Source organism: Canis lupus, chromosome 37, assembly GCF_011100685.1.
Source record: "Canis lupus familiaris isolate Mischka breed German Shepherd chromosome 37, alternate assembly UU_Cfam_GSD_1.0, whole genome shotgun sequence".
NCBI classification, from domain to species: domain Eukaryota; kingdom Metazoa; phylum Chordata; class Mammalia; order Carnivora; family Canidae; genus Canis; species Canis lupus.
In genome coordinates this window covers 25,879,891-25,897,983 of record NC_049258.1, presented here as the reverse complement: position 1 = coordinate 25,897,983, position 18,093 = coordinate 25,879,891, and the positions used below count along the sequence as shown (strand labels likewise).

The 18,093-nt window shown below is 62.2% G+C and overlaps 3 protein-coding genes across 22 annotated transcripts in view; all 3 read right to left on the bottom strand.

Moving 5' to 3' along the window:
• Positions 1-4,534: 4,534 nt before the first annotated feature.
• GMPPA (GDP-mannose pyrophosphorylase A) lies at positions 4,535-11,737 on the bottom strand. 19 transcript variants are annotated; one of them, XM_038585836.1, is made up of 15 exons: positions 11,492-11,712; positions 10,767-10,821; positions 10,568-10,665; positions 9,522-9,625; positions 9,083-9,269; positions 8,670-8,729; positions 7,288-7,418; positions 6,606-6,620; positions 6,084-6,218; positions 5,878-5,975; positions 5,674-5,720; positions 5,380-5,472; positions 5,122-5,290; positions 4,969-5,008; positions 4,535-4,840 (listed from the first exon to the last, which is right to left on the bottom strand). In XM_038585836.1, the coding sequence occupies exons 1-15, from the start codon at positions 11,522-11,524 to the stop codon at positions 4,816-4,818; spliced, it is 1,290 nt and encodes a 429-aa protein (XP_038441764.1). In that variant the 5' UTR covers positions 11,525-11,712; the 3' UTR covers positions 4,535-4,815. The 19 variants fall into 19 exon arrangements, with proteins under 19 accessions (XP_038441764.1, XP_038441774.1, XP_038441765.1 ...); XM_038585846.1 differs by lacking the exon at positions 4,969-5,008 and having other exon boundaries at positions 10,767-10,827; positions 11,643-11,737; XM_038585837.1 differs by lacking the exon at positions 4,969-5,008 and having other exon boundaries at positions 10,767-10,827; positions 11,080-11,711.
• Positions 11,738-12,289: 552 nt separating this feature from the next.
• On the bottom strand, positions 12,290-16,394 carry SPEGNB (SPEG neighbor). 2 transcript variants are annotated; one of them, XM_038585833.1, is made up of 5 exons: positions 16,175-16,394; positions 14,160-14,287; positions 13,382-13,689; positions 12,700-12,841; positions 12,290-12,529 (listed from the first exon to the last, which is right to left on the bottom strand). In XM_038585833.1, the coding sequence occupies exons 2-5, from the start codon at positions 14,285-14,287 to the stop codon at positions 12,391-12,393; spliced, it is 717 nt and encodes a 238-aa protein (XP_038441761.1). In that variant the 5' UTR covers positions 16,175-16,394; the 3' UTR covers positions 12,290-12,390. The 2 variants fall into 2 exon arrangements, with proteins under 2 accessions (XP_038441761.1, XP_038441760.1); XM_038585832.1 differs by lacking the exon at positions 16,175-16,394 and adding an exon at positions 14,406-14,550.
• Positions 16,395-16,679: 285 nt separating this feature from the next.
• SPEG (striated muscle enriched protein kinase) overlaps positions 16,680-18,093 on the bottom strand; it is a 57,846-nt gene continuing 56,432 nt past the window's right edge. The window contains 1 exon segment of the mRNA NM_001173478.2: positions 16,680-17,772. Within this exon segment, the coding sequence (NP_001166949.2) occupies positions 17,580-17,772 (193 nt within the window). The 3' untranslated portion in view covers positions 16,680-17,579.

The window sequence follows — 18,093 nt, the reverse complement described above, 5'->3', positions numbered from 1 at the left end:
CAAGTGTGCTTGGCCAGGGCCGAGCTGGGTGTGAGCCGAGGGGGAGGGTGCGTGAGGGACACAGGGTGGGAAGGGGTGTGGGGCGCGGGAGAGGCACGGGGTGAGGGGGCTGCAGGGCCAGGCTCCCTCTGCTCTCCACTTGTCCCCATTCCCCAGATTTGTTCCCAGTCCAATTCTCCACCCACCGCCACCCCCTGGCGGGTGGACAAGGCTCCCCGATGGCGGTGGATGGACCACGGGCAGAGTGGCGTCTGTACAGCCAGACGAGGCAGAGCGTGGGGATGGGGGGGCAGAAGGGGGGCAGGTGACAGGGAGGCCAGGAGGGCTCTGCCGAAAGGGGCAGGTTTTATTTGGGCAAGATGCCCCAAAGGCAGACCCGGAGGCCTCCCGTGATCCAGCCTGGGGGACCGACGAAGGGAGCCTCCGAGGTCCTTCCTGCCACCACCCCCTCCCCGGCTTCGGGACTTCGCCTGTTTTCCCAGCAGACGGACCCCCCACGTGGCCTGCATTTGCCCCTTCTCACCTTGTGTGGGCCCCAGCCTCCCCTCCTGGGTGGCCAACTCCTAAATGGCGTGACCCCCAAACTCTTAGCGTTCTCCTACAGGGAGTCCCCAACCTCCCCCTGCTCCCAGAGGGGACACCTCCTTGCCACCCCTCCCAGCCCAGACACCTGTCCCGGCCCTGGCTCCGGTGAGGACCAAGGGATGAGCTAGTGTGGGACAGCTGTGGGCGGGAAGGGACGAGGTGGGGGGACGGAGGCCGGGACTGGGCCAGGCCTGGCTGGTGAGCGAGCAGCGGTGACAAACGGGCTGTGCGGGGGCCGAGGGGCGGGGGGCGGACGGCGGCTGATTTATCTGGGTTATTTATGCCGCGGACGAGGCAGGAGAAGCGGTTAATGAGAGTTCCAGCGAAGGGGGGTGGGGAGGCCGGGACGTGATCTGAGGCGACTGAAGAGGGTTAGCGGCCCTCCGCCGCGCCCTGCCCCCACTGCCGGCCCGCACTCCGCACCCCTGCCCCGCCCAGGGCCCGCCGGCCTGACCCGTCCTCTCCTGGGGACGCGAGCCGAGGCCACACATCACTGGGGCTGAGGGGCACCAGGTCCAAGACCCCGGGCGGCGACCCGAGGAGCTGGAGGGGACCAGGGAGGGGGAAGGAGGGTGGAAGAGGAGACCTCTTGGCTCCGCAGAAACTGCCCAAGTCTGGGGGCCGGTGGGGGCGGGCTGGGGGGGGGCAAGAGACCAGTGTGGGAGTGGGCGGGCGCCCGGCAACCTCAGGGCAGAGCCTGGAGAGAGGGCGGAGGGCACCGGGGCGCAAGTTTGGTGTCACCCAGGGGCCATCCTGGGGGCCTGAGAGGCAGAGACGGGCTGGGAGTGGGGGTGCTGGTCAGAGAGAAGAGGGAGCCAGGGAAGGAGGGGGAGAAGCTCCAGGGAAGGAGGGGGAGAGGGCTTTGCAGCAGTGAAAGCTGCTGGGAGCAGATAAGGCGGCAGAGCAGCAGGAGGGATTAAAGCTCCGAGGGGCAGGGGCGGGGGCGCGCGCCGGCCGGGCGGGGCTGTGAGGGGGGCACGACGGACTCGGGGCAGGGGGCGGCGAGGCCTGGCAGGGAGCGGAAACGGGGGGCGCCCGGTCGGCCCCGTCCCCTGGGGACGGGGACTTTGGCGTCCCCGGCGACCCCCGCGCCCCGCGCGTGCGAGGGTGGCGGGGCCACGCGGAGGGTGCCCGCTGGGCGGGCCGGGCTGGGGGCCGCGGGGCTCCCGGCAGAGAACCGGGCCCGCAGCGCCCCCTCGAGGCGGCCGGGGGAACCCGTGGCGGGCGCCACAGTCGGGGGCGCGGCCCGGGCGGTCCCCCCAGCGCCCGGCCCCAGGCAGCGCCTCCGAGGGCGTCCGGGCGCGGAGGGGGGGCCGGGCTCGCCCAGGGCTCGGCCCCTCGCCACCTGCGCCACCTGCCCCGGAAGGTGTGCGGCGCTGGGGGGCCCTGCTCCCTCCACCAGAGCCGGGGGGGCCGAGGCAGCGGAGGGGAGGAGGAGGAGGGGCGGGGAGCGAGCGGGGGCGGCGGGCGGGGCCGAGTAATTGCGTGTTTGTCGGTTCTCCCGTCGGCACCGAGGCAGCGCGTGCGTGGCGGTGGGTGTAGCGGCGCCTCGAGGAGCGTGTGTCTGTTGGCAGAGGTGTCAGTGTGTCTGTCTCCGGGGTCTGGGCTCTCCTCGGCCCCCGCCCTCCCCTTTGTGTTTTGGGGCGCGCGGCTCTGGGCACACCCAGCTGTGCTCCGTGCTGATGCGGCAGATGTGGCGGGGCCCCAGCTGTGCCTGCTTCCCGGGGAGGGGGAGGGGGAGGGGGCTGCAATCTGCTCCCCCGATAATGGCTGCTAAGCGCCGGGGGGAGGGGCAGAGACGAGGGGGGGCCGGTCAGCCCCGCCGGGGGCACGGGAGGGCGAGGACGGCCCCGCCCCCACCCGGTCCCGCCAGCCTCCCCCCCAGGCTGTGTTCTTGGCTCGGCCTCTCCCCCTCGCTGGCTCCTGAAGCCCATCCAAATTTCTCTCCAAGCTCAGTCCCCGTCCCAAGCCCTCCTCCCGTCGCCCCATCCAGCTCGGTGCCAGGGACCTGCCCCCCCTCCCCAGCCCCCAGCTTGCTCCCCCTCGCTGATTTTACAGAATAATCTTTTTCTGGAAACCTAAAAAAGCACTAATGGCAGGAGCGCACCCCTCCCCCGCATCCCTTCCCCCGCTCATCCCCCATTTCCCACCCTGTTCCTTTCCTTCTCCCTCCTCAAACCCTTTGGGGGCCAGCACCCTCTTACCCCTACAGGGCCGATGAGCACCTAGAGGTGGCAGAGAAGGGGGCCCCCAAATCCTGGGCCCTGAGCTGTGCCCTGAGAGGTGGATGGGGCCTAGGTCCTTCCTGGGGCTGGAGAGGGGTGGAGGGTGTTACAGCCCCTTCTGAGACCCCCACCCTCGCTTGAACACACAGCAGGGCTCCATCAGCCTGGTGGGAAGGGGCATGTTACAAAGATCTCAGCTACACTAACCAACCCCCACTTCAAATGCTGACCCTTTCCCCTTCCAGGGCCTCTCCCCACCCCCACTGGGCCTAGGAGGGGGGTCCCGGGGGCCAGGGCCTGACACAGACTTATTGGATTTCACGGTGTTTTGCTGAGAAAATAATTAAATTATCATATTTATGATGGAGCTGCCATGGCCTCTGCCAACCACTTGGAACAGAAGGGTCAGGATTGGGGGGAGGGCAGAGAAGGGACCCAGTCCCTGGCCCCGGAGCCCATCCCTCTCCCGGCTTCTTCCTTAGGGAGTTGACCCCAGGCCCAGAGTAGGCATCTGCTGCCCCCTCCGAACCCCAGGCAGATAATGGAAGGCCTGGGCTGGAGGCAGGGACAGGAGGTGGGAAAGAGGCTGAGTGAGTCAAGGCAGGTTGCGGGCCATGACGGCTAAAACCCAGCTCCTTTCCCGCAGGCTCTCACACGGGGCTGGGAGGTCACAGCAGCCCAATCCCCCACATACCCCTCAGCCCATACTCCTTTCCTGAGAAAGCACCTCCTCCTAACTGCCCAGCTTCGAGGCTATGAAATCCTGGGCTCTGTCCCAGACCCTGGTGCTGACAACAAGGTCCCTGCACCCTGCCGCCTGCCACCCCAGCCTGCTGCCAGGACCCCCTCCTCCCTCCCACCCACACCCTACCCCCCCATTCTCTTTGGGTAATTAGATTCCTCTCAATTAGCAGATTACGATCATTACCAGCTCATCTGGCAACCAAGCTCCGCACCCACAGCTGGGGAAAGGGGGGCACCCAGAGGGGGCACATGGGGGTCATGGGCAAACATGATAGATGGTTGGGTTTCTCTGGGGCTCCAGGAATGTGGAGAAGACTGAGACCTCCCAAAGGGCAGAGCCAGGGCGGTGGGAGGTGGCCAGCACAAGGGCCCCCCCAACACTGCGTTCTGGGAGGGTCCGGTACCAGATTAGGTCTGCCCCACCGGCCAGGGGAGTAGGAGACAGACACCCACCAGGCCTCAGGCAGGGAGAACCCCCACCCCGCCAAAAGCCAGGCTAGGAGCAGATGGAGCTGGCAAAGCGGAAAACAGGCTGGGGCCGGGCTGGGCAGGAACTGAGGAAAGCAACCACTGGGTGATCCAACAGCAGGCCTGTGGCGCTCAGCCGAGCCCACCGCCAGCACCCCGTGGCCCGACCGGAATCCTTCACCCTTCCTTTCAGGATCCTTACACTCGGAGCCCGAGCCAGGCCCAGTGAAGAGGAACAGGAAGGCGGGCAAGCCGGCCGCGCAGGGGCAGGGGTGAAGGCAGGGGCCAGACAGGCTGGGAGCTGGGAGCCGGGAGCCTCGGGGGCCTTCCTCCCAAGCAGAGCGGCGCGAGAGGCTAAAGGCAGTGGGAGGGGGAGATTCACCAGGGCTCCAGATTCATTATTCATGAGCCCGCAGCAACGACTCCAATTTAAATGCTAATGTGGGGGGGCCTGACTCAGCTGCCCCCCTTCCACCCTCACCCCCAGCCCAGGCACAAGCCGGAGTCCGCGCTGGCTCCAAGGTTCACCGGGGTTTATTAGAGGGTGAAGAGGCCAGGAGTCCTCCGGCCACCCAGGGCGCTCCTGGCCTGTGGCGATCCTGCCTGGCTTCCTCTCCTCTGGTCCTCTCGGATGGAGGCCGGCCAAGCAGGCGGCAGCCTCAAGGGGAGCGGCTGGGAGCTGGGAGTTGGGGGGTGGGGGCCTCCTGGCAGCCCCCCTCAGAGGATGATCTGGTTGGTGAAGCTGCGGCTCAGCTCCTTGTGGGGCAGAACAATCGAGTTCAGGATGAGCACCTCAGCTGGGATCCGGACCCTGCAGCCTGCAGTGGGGACCAGGAGGAGGCCATGGGGAGGGGAAGGCCAGAGGCAAGGAGCTGGGGCCACTGCCATCGGGCAGGAATCCCTCCCTGCCCATCTGCGCCCTGGCCTCGTGCTCCCAGTGACTCACAACACGGCCTGGCACACGGCAGGCACTTTGTACACGTTTGCTGAAGGAAGAAACAAACATGCACTCGGGCATGTGTGCGTGTGCACACGCGCGGGCAACCCCCACAGGGCGAGGCCATCACCTGCGGAGTCCCAGTTCCCTGGGAAGTCGTACCTAGGATGGTGATGGCAGGCAGCAGCTTCCCATCCTTGAAGAGGCTCTCACTGTCCATGTGTGCTCGGGGGTCGTTGGGATTGGGGTCGTTGGGGGTACCCTCCACACGGGCCCAGCGCCCCACGGTGCTCCCCCAGCCCACGATGGTGTGTAGAACGCACGTGTGCTCCTACCAAACACAGTGGTATGAGCAGAGGGAGGAGAAGGGGCAGCAGCAGGGAGTGGGGGGTGTGGTCGTGCTGCTTGTGCAGCTCCTACCTGCAGCGTGGCTCCATGGAGGACAATGCTCTCGCGGAGCCGCACACCCTCACCCACGGTCACCCCCTCCCCAATGGAGACATTGGGGCCCAGCTGTAGAGAGAAACGTATACCCTAAGCCCTCAGGGCCTCGAAGAAACCCTAATCCAAACCCAAACCCCTTCATAGAACCGGCAAGGGGGCGGAGACTTGCTTGGGGCCACACAGGGGCAATGCAAAGCAGAGCCCAGCACTGGGAGCTCAGAAGTTCTCGGCACCAACCCACCCGTCCTCACAGCCTGGCCCACCACTTACCACTGCCGACGGGGCCACCTTAGCTGTTGGGTGGATATAAACGTTTCCTGGAAGCAGAAGAGAAGATCTGGGGGCGATGACCCCAAACCATACCTGGTTCAGTGGGGGCAAGGGTTGGGGCTTCACCTCTGAATCTGAGGTCAGCAGTCATGGCTCAGAGGGGGCTGGGGGCAATGATGAGGAAGGGGGTGTGGGGGGGCATACCTCGGATTCGTGGACCCCCGGGGGTGTGCTTGGCCAGGCGTTCTGGGTGCGTGAGCTGGTACTGGCCCAAGTAGAGGCGGGAGGCATAGAGCGCTGAGCTGGGGGGGTGGGGTCACAAAGTGGAGCAGGGGATTCAGGGCCCAGCAAGTGCCCACCCCCCAAAAGTCTCAACTCCCAGGTGCCCCAGCCACCTCAGAGAGGCATACCCTGCAGACTTGATCTGGCTCCAGATACCGTCAGTGAGGTGGACGTAGATCTGGCCCTGCCCGGCCAGGGCTGAGAACACATCCTGCTCCAGGCGGATGGTGCCCGCCCCTGGCCACAGGCCTGAAGAGTCCTCCCTGGCAGAGAGGAGATGCAGACATCATTTCCCCAGCTGAGCCCGCCTGGGAGGCCACCACCACGGTGTCCCAAGGATAGGGATCTGAGGGAAGCCCACCCCCTCCCTCTCCAGGCCTGGCCAGATCTTCTCCAAAGGGATACCCATGTCCCAGAAAACTCTCCCCAGTGGGCTTACCCACGTCACCCTTCCACCCCGAGCTGGGGTGCTATCCCAGGGGATCCCTGGGCATGGACCCATACCCATCTCTGCCCCGTGTCCAGGGAGTTCACCCAGATATAGCTTCTCCCCCACCCCCGCCCATTATCCTTTCTCCCCATCCACTCCTCCGAACCCCACCTCTGGTCACCCGCCCTCTCACGGGATGGAACGAAACACAGACACTCACCCCGGAGGAAGACAGCTGGTGAGGGCAGAGACAGTCACAGAAAGAGAGGGAGAGAGAGAGAGATGGTAGAGATGCCAGCTCAGCAGAAACAGACAGAGGCCAGGAGAGATGGAGAGAGAAGCAGAGATGGATGGGAGTGAGCGGGGCATGAGATGGGGAGCCAGGGGGGAGGCGGGAGCCAAGGCCAGGACCTGCGGGGGGTGGGGGGGGGGCCAGGGTTCCCAGCTGACAAGAAGGACCTGGCGGGGGACTGTGGCCGGCAGGGCTCTGGGTGCTGCGCTGTGGGGGGGGGAGCCGCAGCCTGACAGTGTGTGTGTGTGTGTGTGTGTGTGTCTCTCTCTCTCTCTCTCTGCAGGTCTCTGCGCCTGAGCGTGTGTGCGCCCAAGTGTGTGTGTTGCCGTCTGTTCTGAAAGACGTCTCCGGGACACTCAGGGCTTGAGAGAAATGGACCAGAAGGGGAGTGGGCAGGCAGTGACAGAGGAGGAACTGGGATAGATAAGGAAGAGGGACAGAATGAGGTTAGAAGGGGAGGGGACAGGAAGGCTTGGCTGGGGATGACAAGTGGAAAGGCAAAGGGAGGAGGAAGGTGAGCAGGTGGAGAGGGAGCCTGCGGAGCCTGGGGGCGGGGCTGCTGTGACTGGGGGGACGACTTGGGGTTACAGGGCCCTGGGGCCCGCCTCACAATTGCCCATCCTGCTGGTTCCGCTGGAAGACATCCCGAAGAGGCTTCAGGGCTTCCGGGGAAAAGAGGTAGATGCCACAGTTGATGACGTCACTAACAAACGTGCTGGGTTTCTCCACGTAGTGCAGGACCTGAGGACAGGGCAAGGTCCCGCAGAGGAAGGGCCCCCGTCACCATCCCCTAAGACCTTCTGGGTCGCCAGGTACTCCCGGCTGTCGTCTTCCTAAAATGCAGAGTCACTGCCCTTCACCTTCAAGTAAGTCCCAACTGCCTGTTTTTTCCCTTCTAATCCTCACCTCCCAGCACCCCCAGGACACTATTCACTGCCATCGCATGCCTGTGCCTAGGACGCCCTTTCTCAGTGATTCATCTGGAAAACTCAGCCTCCGAAACCCAGTCGACATCGCCACTTCTCCATGAGCCTGTGCGTGTCCTGCCCTACAGTGAGCTTCTAGGTCTGGGTAGCCCTGGGCTCTGGCCACACCTCACCGTGACCCTTCTGTCATTTGCAATGGTTGATTTTTGACTGTCGTTCCCACTAACAGGGGTTCCTGAGAGGCAGGGATTACATTTCTTTAGCTCTGTCTCTCTCACATCTAACTAGTGCCTAATATAAAACTTAAAAAAAAAAAAATGACACATATTTATGTGTCTGTGTCTGTTTAAGTGTATTTTGGGGGCCCCTGTGTGCTCAGTCGGTTAAGCGTCTGCCTTCGGCTCAGGTCATAATCCCGGGGTCCTGGGATCGAGTCCCGCATCGGCTCCCTGCTCAGCGGGCAGCCTGTGTCTCCCTCTGCCTGTGTCTCTCATGGATAAATACATAAAATCTTTAAAAAATAAAACAAAATAAAAATAAAGCTTGAACAAATAAAAGGGCTGTGTGAAAGTCATTAGGCTCAGGAGCAGGGAGTTTCACAAACAAGGACTGAGACCCCTCTGCCTTATTGATGACGCTCCCACCTCTGTAATTCTCAGGGCCCTGTATGGTTTCCCGCCTCTGTGCCTTCGCATACCCTATTCCCTCTACCTGCAACGCCTTCCTGTCCTTCATCTACAGGAATTTAACTCAGCTCTGGCCTTGCCTCCTCCAGGGCGCTCTCCCCGCCCCCGCCCAGGCAAGGCTGGGGTGGGCCTCCTGCTGCATTCCCACAGCACACTCACTGTGCATACATCTCCGGGGCGCTGCACCCATGGAGATTAACGTTACCCTTTGCTCTTTGCCAATCTCTCTAGAAAGGATAGAAGATGAACAACCAAGGCTATGCCCCACCTGTCTGACGGCACTGGAGCCCACCAATAGCACTCCAGCCTTCTCCGGAGGCAGAGGGGCGGGGGCATGACGACACAGAGTAAGACCCCTGTCAGCCGGGTCCCTCGCTCACCTCGTGCGTCTGCGGGTTCTCTACAATGCAGCCGTAGTTGAGGGACTGTGTCCTGTTAGCCTGAAAGACAGACACGCCACAACAATGACCTGCCTGCTCTAGGGCAGCAAGGTCTGTTTTCTTTCTTTCTCTCCCTCCCCTAGAGCACCTGGCACGTATTTCTGCCACTGACAGGCCTTCCGCAGGGGGAGAACTGACAGCTGCCCTCCCCCCTCCCTACTTCCGAGCAGCCAAAGGGCTCAGGGGCTCCGCCGCCACCTCCGCTACGTGCTGGGATTTCTGGCACATTTCCCTGTCGATGCCCATTCCCACTCTGACTCTCTGGGCTGCCCCTGCCTCCCTGACACTCTGCATTCCAAGGACTCCTCTGGATCATCCCCTTTGCACCCTCCAGCCCTCCTGGCCCCCCTCACCGTGGTGCCAAGCAGCAAGAAAGGGTGAGGCTGGCGTCTGTAGGCAGCCAACATGGCACTCAAAGGGAAGTCAGAGCAGACGTCAGCATTGAGCACGAAGAAGGCCTCAGGGCCCCCGGCCAGGATCTGGTCTCGGAAATGGTAAAGACCACCTCCTGTGCCCAGGGGCACAAATTCCTGCAGGTACCTGTCCCCCCGGGGACCCCAGAACCAGCTGGGTGAGATGGGAGGAGGCAGAAAGCATGAGCCTGGGCATCAGACCCCTCCTGCTCCCAGAAGTACACTGGCTGGAGGCCAACATACTCAGGGATTCAGAGATGCCCGAATAAGACCCCTCCTAGCGTCTAAGGGTGCAGTCTGCCAAATGCCGACTCAACCCCCTCACGAGAACTCTGAGGCCTCGGGGGTCCCACACCCCCCGAACCCGCCATATAAACACCTGACAGGAAGGTTAAACTCCTGCTGGGCAGCCTCTAGAAACCGGGTAAGGGCTTCATCAGGTTGGTAGAAGCCAATGAGCAGAATCTCCTGCATCCCAGGGACCTGAGAACAAGGGAAGAAGTTGGGAGGATAAAGCCTCTGATTGAAAGGAATGTTGGTGGAAACCCCTAGACTGGCCCCTAGTCCAGAGACCACAGTTCTGGTCTGAGCTGTGGGGCCCCTGGGCACTCACGTTAGCACTCTGGCCTGTGTCTTCCTCCAGACAAAAAGGAAGTGAGAGGAATCTGTCCCTAATCTTTCAATCTTTTATGATTTTGTGGTTCCCCCCAGCCCACCCTCTACCTGAGGATGACCCTAGGAAAGATTCTGCTTACCAAGCTGCATGCGAGGATAACCCATTCATTCCCATTCATCCCCCCGCCCCGCCCAGCCCCGTATTTATTATCTGTCAATCTGCGCTTGAGATCAGCATGAGATAAGGGTACCATTTATCAAGTGCCCACTTTGCACGAGGCACTTTACCAACATCATCTCTAAGCCCTGCACCCCACAAAGTAGGATTGAATCACCCCCATTTGATGAGTAAGGAAACCAAGGCTCCGAAAAGGTGAGGAATGTACTCAAGTCCTTATAGCAGAGGCGGAGACTGGCCTCAGATAAAACCTTGCCTGTCCCAATGCCAAAAGCAATAAAGAAATTAGCTCCACCGAGAGCAAAGGTCTGAGTTCGTGCTTTGCTATCATTTCAGGTTCCTCAGGCTACAGCTTTAAATGGTCTCTAGGATTCCTGCCTGATCTCACAGTCCGTGCTTTAAAAATAGGAGTGAAATATGAAGAAGAAGAGGCCAGATGAGAGACCAGATTAGCGAAGACAGCAGGGCAGCTGCACTGCACAACTCCGGCGGACACCATTCACACTGTCATTTATAAATGGTAATCCCTGGAGTTATGCCTGGTGCGAACAGGGCACGGTTGGAAGGGGGGGAAATACAGCATGAAGGAGACAGCGGGACGGGAGGTGGGAGCGGGGAGCCTGTGGGGTTACCTGGGCACAGGCCTCAATGTGGTGCTGGATCATAGGGACCCCCGCCACTGGAAACAGGGGTTTGGGCACCTCAAAAGACAAAGGCCTGAAGCGAGTCCCTGAGACAGGAGAGAGAAGCACGTTGCAGCTTTCCACCTCCCTCTGCCTCCAACCCCCCCCCACCCCACCTCCCCCCTACCCCTTTCCCGGGGCTCCTCACCCTTTTGAGGGCCTCCAATCAGGATCACAGCTTTGAGCATGATGGCAATTGCTACCTAAACCTCAAATCCCAACAGAGAAATCAGGCTCAGATCCCACAGCCCAGCCCGAGAACCCCACTCGTATCCCAAGCAAACCCCAAACCCTTAGAGGGCAACACTTAGCCCTCTCACAGGATGTAAATCCCAAATTCGATATAGTCCCTCCTCGGACACACCGCCTCCCAGATCCCATACATCTCAAATCCCAACCCAGATTCCAACTGGCCTTAAAACCCCACAGTGGTTGTTTCTCCTAGTTCCTGAGATTCGCACCTCACACAATTTGACCCAACAGACTTCCCTCTGGCCATAAACAAATTCAGCAAACTCGGAAACTCAGCAATAGATATTGTAGGTCCCCAACTTCAAAAAAAACCCCAAACTCCCTGACTCCCAACTGTTACGCTATAGACGCTGAGCCCTGAATCCCAACAGTGGGCCCTGACTGCCGAGTCTCGGATCCTGGGGGAGCCCCAGCTATTTAACTGCAATCCGGGGAGTGAATCCCAAGCAATGAAGTTCACGCCGATCGGCATCGATGAATCCCAAGTCCGAGCAAAACCCCTGCCTATGCTCGACTCCTACAACCGACCTCGAGGCGACCGACCCTGAGTCAAGGGGTTCCCTCGGCAGCGCAGACACGGGATCCGCCTCCCCGCCCGCTACCGGCCAATGGGCGCTGAACCTGGATTCGGGGGCACAACTGACTCGGCCTCATAACCCTTAGACTCGCGGAGCCAGGGGCGGCGGCACGAACACGAGGGACCTCGGAAGGCCGGCGGGGCCGCCGGGCCCTGCCCTCACCCCTCGGGCCGCCCCTCCGCAGCACCCTTTACCACTAGCACCCTGTATGCCAGCTCTGCAGCCCGCTTGCTCCTTCCGCGCACGTGTCTTCTCGCGACTCGCGAGAACTGCCCCGCGGAGTATGCCGGGAATGGTAGTTCTGACGATCCTGTAGTTTCCCGTAGCCGTTCCGAACTACACGAGAGGAGGGAGGCGGGACTTATGGGAGGACAGGGGCGTGGCCAAGGGATCTAGGGGCGGGGCTAACGAGAAAGGGGTGGGGCCTAAGAGGCACAGGCTTGGAGCTACGAATCGGACCCTGAACTGTCTAAACTGGGCCCAGGAGTCCGAGAGTAGGATCAGGGTCACAGGGAGAGGCGGGCCTCGAGACGAGAGGGGGTGTGGCCAGCCTCGGGATGGGCGTGGCGAGGGCGCGAACCGCCGCGAGTGGGTGGGGCTTGAGGTACGCGGAGAAGGAGAAGGCGGAGTCGTAAGCTCCCCGCGCCTGTCCCGCGGGGAGTGAAGGAGCCCGGACGGCGCGAGCTTAGCTCAGGTTTACAGTCTGTGCGCTCAAGCACTGGGCCAGGCCCTCTCCAGACGTTCCTGCCTTAAGGCTCCGCGACCTTGGTGTGTGCATCAGGAGGAAGCGTGGGTGCGAGCGCAGCGCGGAGGAAGCGGCGCCCCAAAGACCAGACAGGCGGAGGGTCAGAGAGAGCAGCTTTATTAAGCAAGACGGAGGAGGGTCGTGGGTGCCACCCACCCCGGGGCTGGGAGCCGGGGCGAGAGGTCCGAGCGTTCCTTTCAGGCCACGTCCACGCGAGCAAAGCTCTGGTCCATGCCCAGGCTGTTCTCCACGTACACCTCGTACTTGCCGCTGTCCTCGGGCGTGGCCCGGCGAATGGTCAGCGTCGTGGTGGTGCTGCCGATCTCGAAGAACACCCTGGCGGGAAGAGGGGGGGTGCGGAGGGCGGGCCGCGGTCAGGTTCCCGGCCCCCCGGGCCCGGCCGGTCAGCCAGCTCCGGGCCTGCCTCGCCCTCCCCGCCCCCGGCCCGGCCCGGCCCGCGAGGCTCCGGGGCCCCGTTGCGCCCCAGGGCAGGTCCCCGCCCTCGCCTGTCATCCTCCTCGATGTCCTCCCCGTCCTTGGTCCAGCCGACGTCCGGCGCAGGCTCGCCCATGATCTCCGCGGTCAGCGTCACCGTGGCGCCTTTGCGCGCCTTAGTGTTATCCGGTCCCTTTTGAATCTTCGCAGGGACTGGAAGAAGGGAAAGGGCGTGCGACCCGGCGAGGGTCCTTAGGGGTGAGGCGGGGCAGCGGCCTGTTTCCCCGGATAACACCCGGCCCTAAATAGGAGATGGCTCTAAGCTCGCAGTGTGACACTGGGCATGTCTGGCCCCTCTGGGGTTTCATTTCCTGCGCGGTTAAATCGGACTCGTGGCAGCCCTGCTCCTTCCCACGGTGGGATGAGCGCAAGCCCGGGAGCGGGGTACACCTCTCGGGGCCCCGGAGTCAGCTCCGGGCAGTGCGCAGCCCCTGGGTCGGAGCCCGGAGACCTGCGCCCTCCTTGCGGCGGGGGAGTCGGGGTGGTCGGAGCCCACAGCGGGACTTGCAGTCCGGGTCCGGGGGGGACGGGGTGCTGAGGCGGGGAGGGCTAGCCAGGCCGGGCCCCAGCCCGTGCCCCCGGCGCCTCCGGGACTCGGCCAGGCCCAGCGGGGAGCGCGCGCGGCGCGGGGAGGCGGGGGGGGGGGGGGGGGGGGCTCTCCGCGGGGTGGCGCCGCCGCGGGGGCGCGCGTACCTTCCACGAGGATGCGCGCCGAGTCCGAGCACTGGCCGAAGGGGTTGGTGACGTTGATGCTGTACTGGCCCAGGTCGGCCAGCTCGCCGTCGCGCACCACCAGGGCCACCACGTCGGGGTCCTCGAAGACGTAGCGATACTTGGGCCCGTCGCGCAGCTCCTTGCCGTCTTTGCTCCAGCGGATGAACGGGTCGGGGAAAGCCGAAATGCGGCAGGTGAGCTTGGCCGCGCTGCCCTCGATCAGCACCACGTCCTTGAGCGGCTCCAGCACGCGTGGCGGCCCCTTCTCGCGCAGCTCCTTCCGGGACCTATCCGAGAGCGAGCGCGCGGTCAGGGCCCGGGACCCCCCGCCGCCCACTAGAACTTTAAATGTGGGGGTGGGGGGCAGCCCCAGTGGCGCCGCGGTCTAGCGCCGCCTGCAGTCCAGGGCGTGATCCTGGGGACCTGGGATCGAGTCCCCGCATGGAGCCTGCTTCTCCCTCTGCCTGTATCTCTGCCTCTGTCTCTGTCTCTCTCTCTCTCTCTCTGTGTCTCTATGAATAAATAAAATCTTTTAAAAAAATGTGGGGGTGGGGCGGGAGGGGCCTGCTCTTGAATTGTTACCCTGAAGAGAGGATTTACTCTTGTCGGCCGCCTTTCTGCACCTGCTCCCGGAGCTCTCCTGAGTCCAGTGACCCCAGCGGGTGGCTAACACTGCCCAGCGCCCACCCACCCTCACGCAGCACTGGCTTTCTGCAGCTCCAGCTCCCCTCCTCCTGACCGTCCCAGGCCCCCTCACCTGTGGCCCCGGTAAGAGGCCTGGATGCGAATGGCCGCTTTCTGGACCTGGGGGTCGTTGATATCCAGGGTACATCCCCGAGGCGGGGCCGAAGCCGCTGGTTTTTTGGCGGGAGCTGCCTTGGACATCTGGGGAGTGCAAAACAGACATGGGGTCTAGGCTGACTCAGAGACTTTGACATTCAGCCTTTCCCCTGTCAATTCAGAGCATCCCGGGGAATGGGAATGTCTGCGAATAGGGACTCACCGCGGGCGGGTGGACTTCCGGACTTGGGTGGACTAGCTGGGTAGCAGGTGGAACAGAGCCCTTCAGGAAGGCACAGTAGGAGCACGGGCAGGTGCTCAGCCCAGGGCCCTGGTTTTATACATCGCTCTTCTCCTTGCCTTGTTTGGCGTGGTTGCCCCAAGCCCCCCAGGGACCCCAGCCCCACCCCCTGACCCAAGCCGGGGCTCCTTATTTAGCCTGAGGATGTTTGGGATGCTGGCTCAGCTGCTGGGGCAGGCCCGAGGGGGAAACCTGAGCAGCTCTGGGGTGCACTTCATGTCAGCACCTGGACAGCTGGGCAGCTGGATGTGGCCCCATCCCCTCCCAGGGCAGGGGGTAACCATCCCACTCCTGGTAGTCCCAGACAAGGGCCCAGGCTGGCAAGAGATTCAGCTCCCCACTGGAGCAGCTTTACCCTCTGGGTCAGTCCCCAGACAGTTGGACAACATGCCCTTCCCTGGACACTGTCAGTTAAAGGGAACGAGTTTTGTGAGGTGTCCCTGAATGAAGCCAGAGTACCAGAGGGACTTCACTGTCCATCCAGCCAATCATGAGGGGACAGTGTGGCTGTCAGGACCCATCCAGAAGCCTTTACTCCCCCCCCCGGTGGAATCCAGGCTTGTCATTCCTGCACTGTGCCCCCTGGCGGCAACCTGAGATCAATCTAGAGGATGGTAAAGATTTTTGAGAACAGCATCGGGTCCTACCACCCTAGTCCCACTCACTTCCTTCCATGTGACACGATAGGGTCTGACTGGGCTGGGTCTGACTGCCCCCGGGGATGGGCATTAGTACTGACTCTCTAGTTTTAGGGTCTCCCAAGCCCCTTTTGGGTCGTAAACTAGTAGACAGGGGCATGAGACTGCCTGGGAGAAGAAGGGGTTTGGTTTGCCCCCCTGGGACTTACCTGGAGTCCAGGCTACCCAACCTAGGGAACCAGATGGAGCCTTGCTTCCACACCTTGTAACTGCCTGCCCAGGTGTAGAGCACTGTCACCTTTTGATCAGAGCAATTTTGACACAGCTCTGCTGACATAAATTACCTTTGCTCCTCCGGGTTTGGAACAAGCAGTTCACATGCCATTTTCAATGGAGATGGGAAGGGAGCTCGAGATCAGAGTGGGGACGGGAGAGGAATTTTACCATTTATCAAGATATGAGTTCAGGCACCTCATTTTTATATGAAAACACTTGCAGTGAGTAGGGGATTAAAGATTCTCACAGGCAAACTGTATATCTTCATCGCTAAAGTGACAGGTGGGCAAGACGTCCCTCTAGTCCCTTACAGCTGGCTTGAACAGCCTGTTATTTTATGATGATGGGGCTTGCCTCTTCCCTGGGGTCCTGAGAAGCCACAGAGGCTGGGCTGGGCCAGGTTGGGCAAAAGGGTGTTTGGGCCAGAGCCAAGGGACCCTCAACCTCAATCAGCAACACACCAGCGCTAGCCCTCTCCGCCCCGGGTGGGAGGAGACTGTACTCCATTCCCTTTGCCAGGAACGGAGCTCCCAAGCTGGGGGAGAGGCGGGAAACAGCCCCCTCCCTGGACACAAGGAGAACTGGCTCCCCCCTCGCCTCCACCTCTGGGCAGGACAGCTCAGTTGTAGAACCCAGTAGCCAGTCTGTGGTCTTGCAGGGGAGCAGCTGCAGTCAAGCAGCCGTAGCACCCATCAGACTCCCTGGCATGCCACGAGGACAGGGATGTCCAAGTGCGTGTGTCCCCTGGCTCTAGGAGATGCTCGTCTGTGGCCCCACCTCAGCAGACACAGCGACCAGAGCCTCGCGCAGCTGATGCCCCACGTGCCCCGATCGGCGCTCGAACACCAAAGCATGGAGCTGGAGCTGTCCTGGTTTCTTCTGTGGCGCTTCACACCGTCATCGCGATCTCGCCAGTCATCATGATGAAACCCCTCCTGCTCCGGGGCCAGGACCAGAGCCAGCCTGTCTCTGGGGCCGCGCCAGCCTTGGGGTGTGGGCTGGCGCATTCCAAGTTGCAATGACAAATGTGAAAAGAGGTGGGGGCCACCAGAGTCTGGTTAAAGGGTAGTGGTGGAGTCCTGCCAGGCCTCCAGAAACTTCTGGTGCAGAGGCAGAAGCCCCTCCTCCCTCTAGGAATGAGGGAGAGGTGAGGGCCCAGCAGGGTCAGGGTCAGGAGCCTTGTTAAAGCTCTCTGGATGAGAGAAGGCTGAGATGCCCTCGTGCTGGCACCCCTGGCAATCCTGTACCCCCAGCCTTCCCTCTCCCACAGATCACACGTAGGTCCTGCTGCTTGCCATTTTTATTTTCCTTGTGACAGACAAACAGCTGCACAGACAGCTGGATGGCTGGGGTGAGGGGATGGTCTGGACAACACGGGCAATAGGAATTGGATGGAAGGGAAATTTCATAAAAGTCAATAAATAAATAAATATGAATGGGAGGAAGGGCGAAGGCCACAGGGGGTGGTGGGGACCTCCTTGGGCCAGCACAGAGTGTTCAGAGCTGCATCCACTGGGACGGGGAGGACAGGAAAGTGCTGGCTCCAGTAATCCCTGCCTCCTGACTCTCCCTAGCCCTCCAGCTTCTCCTTCTCGGGATGCTGGCAATTAGCCCACTCCTCCCACCCAACCTAGGTCCTCTCTCCCCCCCCCCCACCCCGCCCCGCCTCACTGCCCTCCTTCACATGCTAGCTCTGGCTCCCTAGCACTGTCTCCATGTCCTGTCCCTGCTTCACCAACACTCACTCCCAGCCCGTGGCCCCGACACCCTGGGCTCCTTCCTTTCCCTCCTCTCCAGCTCTTCATACCTTTCCCAGTCCGTTCTCCCCTGGACACACCGTCGCTACCCCCAGAAGCTTCCTCAAGTCTCCTCTCCCTACCCCTTGGCTTCTTTTCCTGACCTCTCACTGGTTCCCTTCTTGCCCTTCCTGTTCCTCTGCTCCTGCGCCCTCACCCCACCCAGCCTGGCCCATGGATCTCGCCCTCAGGCTCTGGCCGGGGTGGCATCGGCAAAGCCCGGGGCCTCTGTCCCTGCAGGTCCATGAGGTAATAGCCCGGCTGGATGTTGCTGCTGGTGATGTCCGAAGCCCCGGGCCCACCTGGCTCTGGATGGGCCCTGGAATGTCCCGCGGCCGCAGCGGAACCCCGAGTGGAAGCCCGAGGCCGGGCTGTGGTCCGAGCCGCTAGGGGCTACCCGGGTAGGAGCGGAGCAGCACCTTGTGACGGGTGGCAGCTTCGGCCCGGCGGCGCCGCTGCTCGCCCAGAAACTCCTTGAGCCGGTTGGTAGTGAAGGTGAGCGTCTGGCGGCGCAGCTTCATCAGGTAGGCGTCCTGCAGCCACGGGTGGGCCAGGCAGTCCTGCAGGGAGGGCCGGCTCCTGCCAGGCCCGGCCAGGGCCAGTGAGCCTAGAAGGCTCTGCCTCCCGCCGACCCAAGTCCCAGTCCCATTCACATCCCCATGCCAGGGATCCTGGCCAACTTGGGCTCAGTTTCCCCATCTCTGGAATGGGGAAGGTGATTCGGCCTACCTCACAGGGCTTTAGAAGCACCAATGGTGGGCTTAGAACAACCACTTAGTGATAGCAACAGCGGTATATTAGTGGTGGCCGGGGAGGAATTGGGGGATCTTTGGCTCGGGCTTGGGATTCTGAGGCGGCAATGGGGGCAGGTAATGCTGGGGGGTGGCAAGCTTGGGGCCT

Excerpts from the sequence above, each read along its gene's own strand:
- GMPPA (XM_038585834.1), bottom strand. The coding sequence starts at position 11,524 with ATGAGGCCGAGTCAGTTGTGCCCCCGAATCCAG. Across the intron at positions 8,730-9,082 it reads TCTTGCTGCTTGGCACCACG|GCTAACAGGACACAGTCCCT; the intron begins GTGAGGGGGGCC and ends TCTGTCTTTCAG. Across the intron at positions 5,473-5,673 it reads AGGTGGCCCCGTCGGCAGTG|CTGGGCCCCAATGTCTCCAT; the intron begins GTAAGTGGTGGG and ends TTCTCTCTACAG.
- SPEGNB (XM_038585833.1), bottom strand. The coding sequence starts at position 14,287 with ATGTCCAAGGCAGCTCCCGCCAAAAAACCAGCGGCTTCGGCCCCGCCT. Across the intron at positions 13,690-14,159 it reads GCCTCTTACCGGGGCCACAG|GTCCCGGAAGGAGCTGCGCG; the intron begins GTGAGGGGGCCT and ends GCTCTCGGATAG. Across the intron at positions 12,530-12,699 it reads GACATCGAGGAGGATGACAG|GGTGTTCTTCGAGATCGGCA; the intron begins GCGAGGGCGGGG and ends TCTTCCCGCCAG.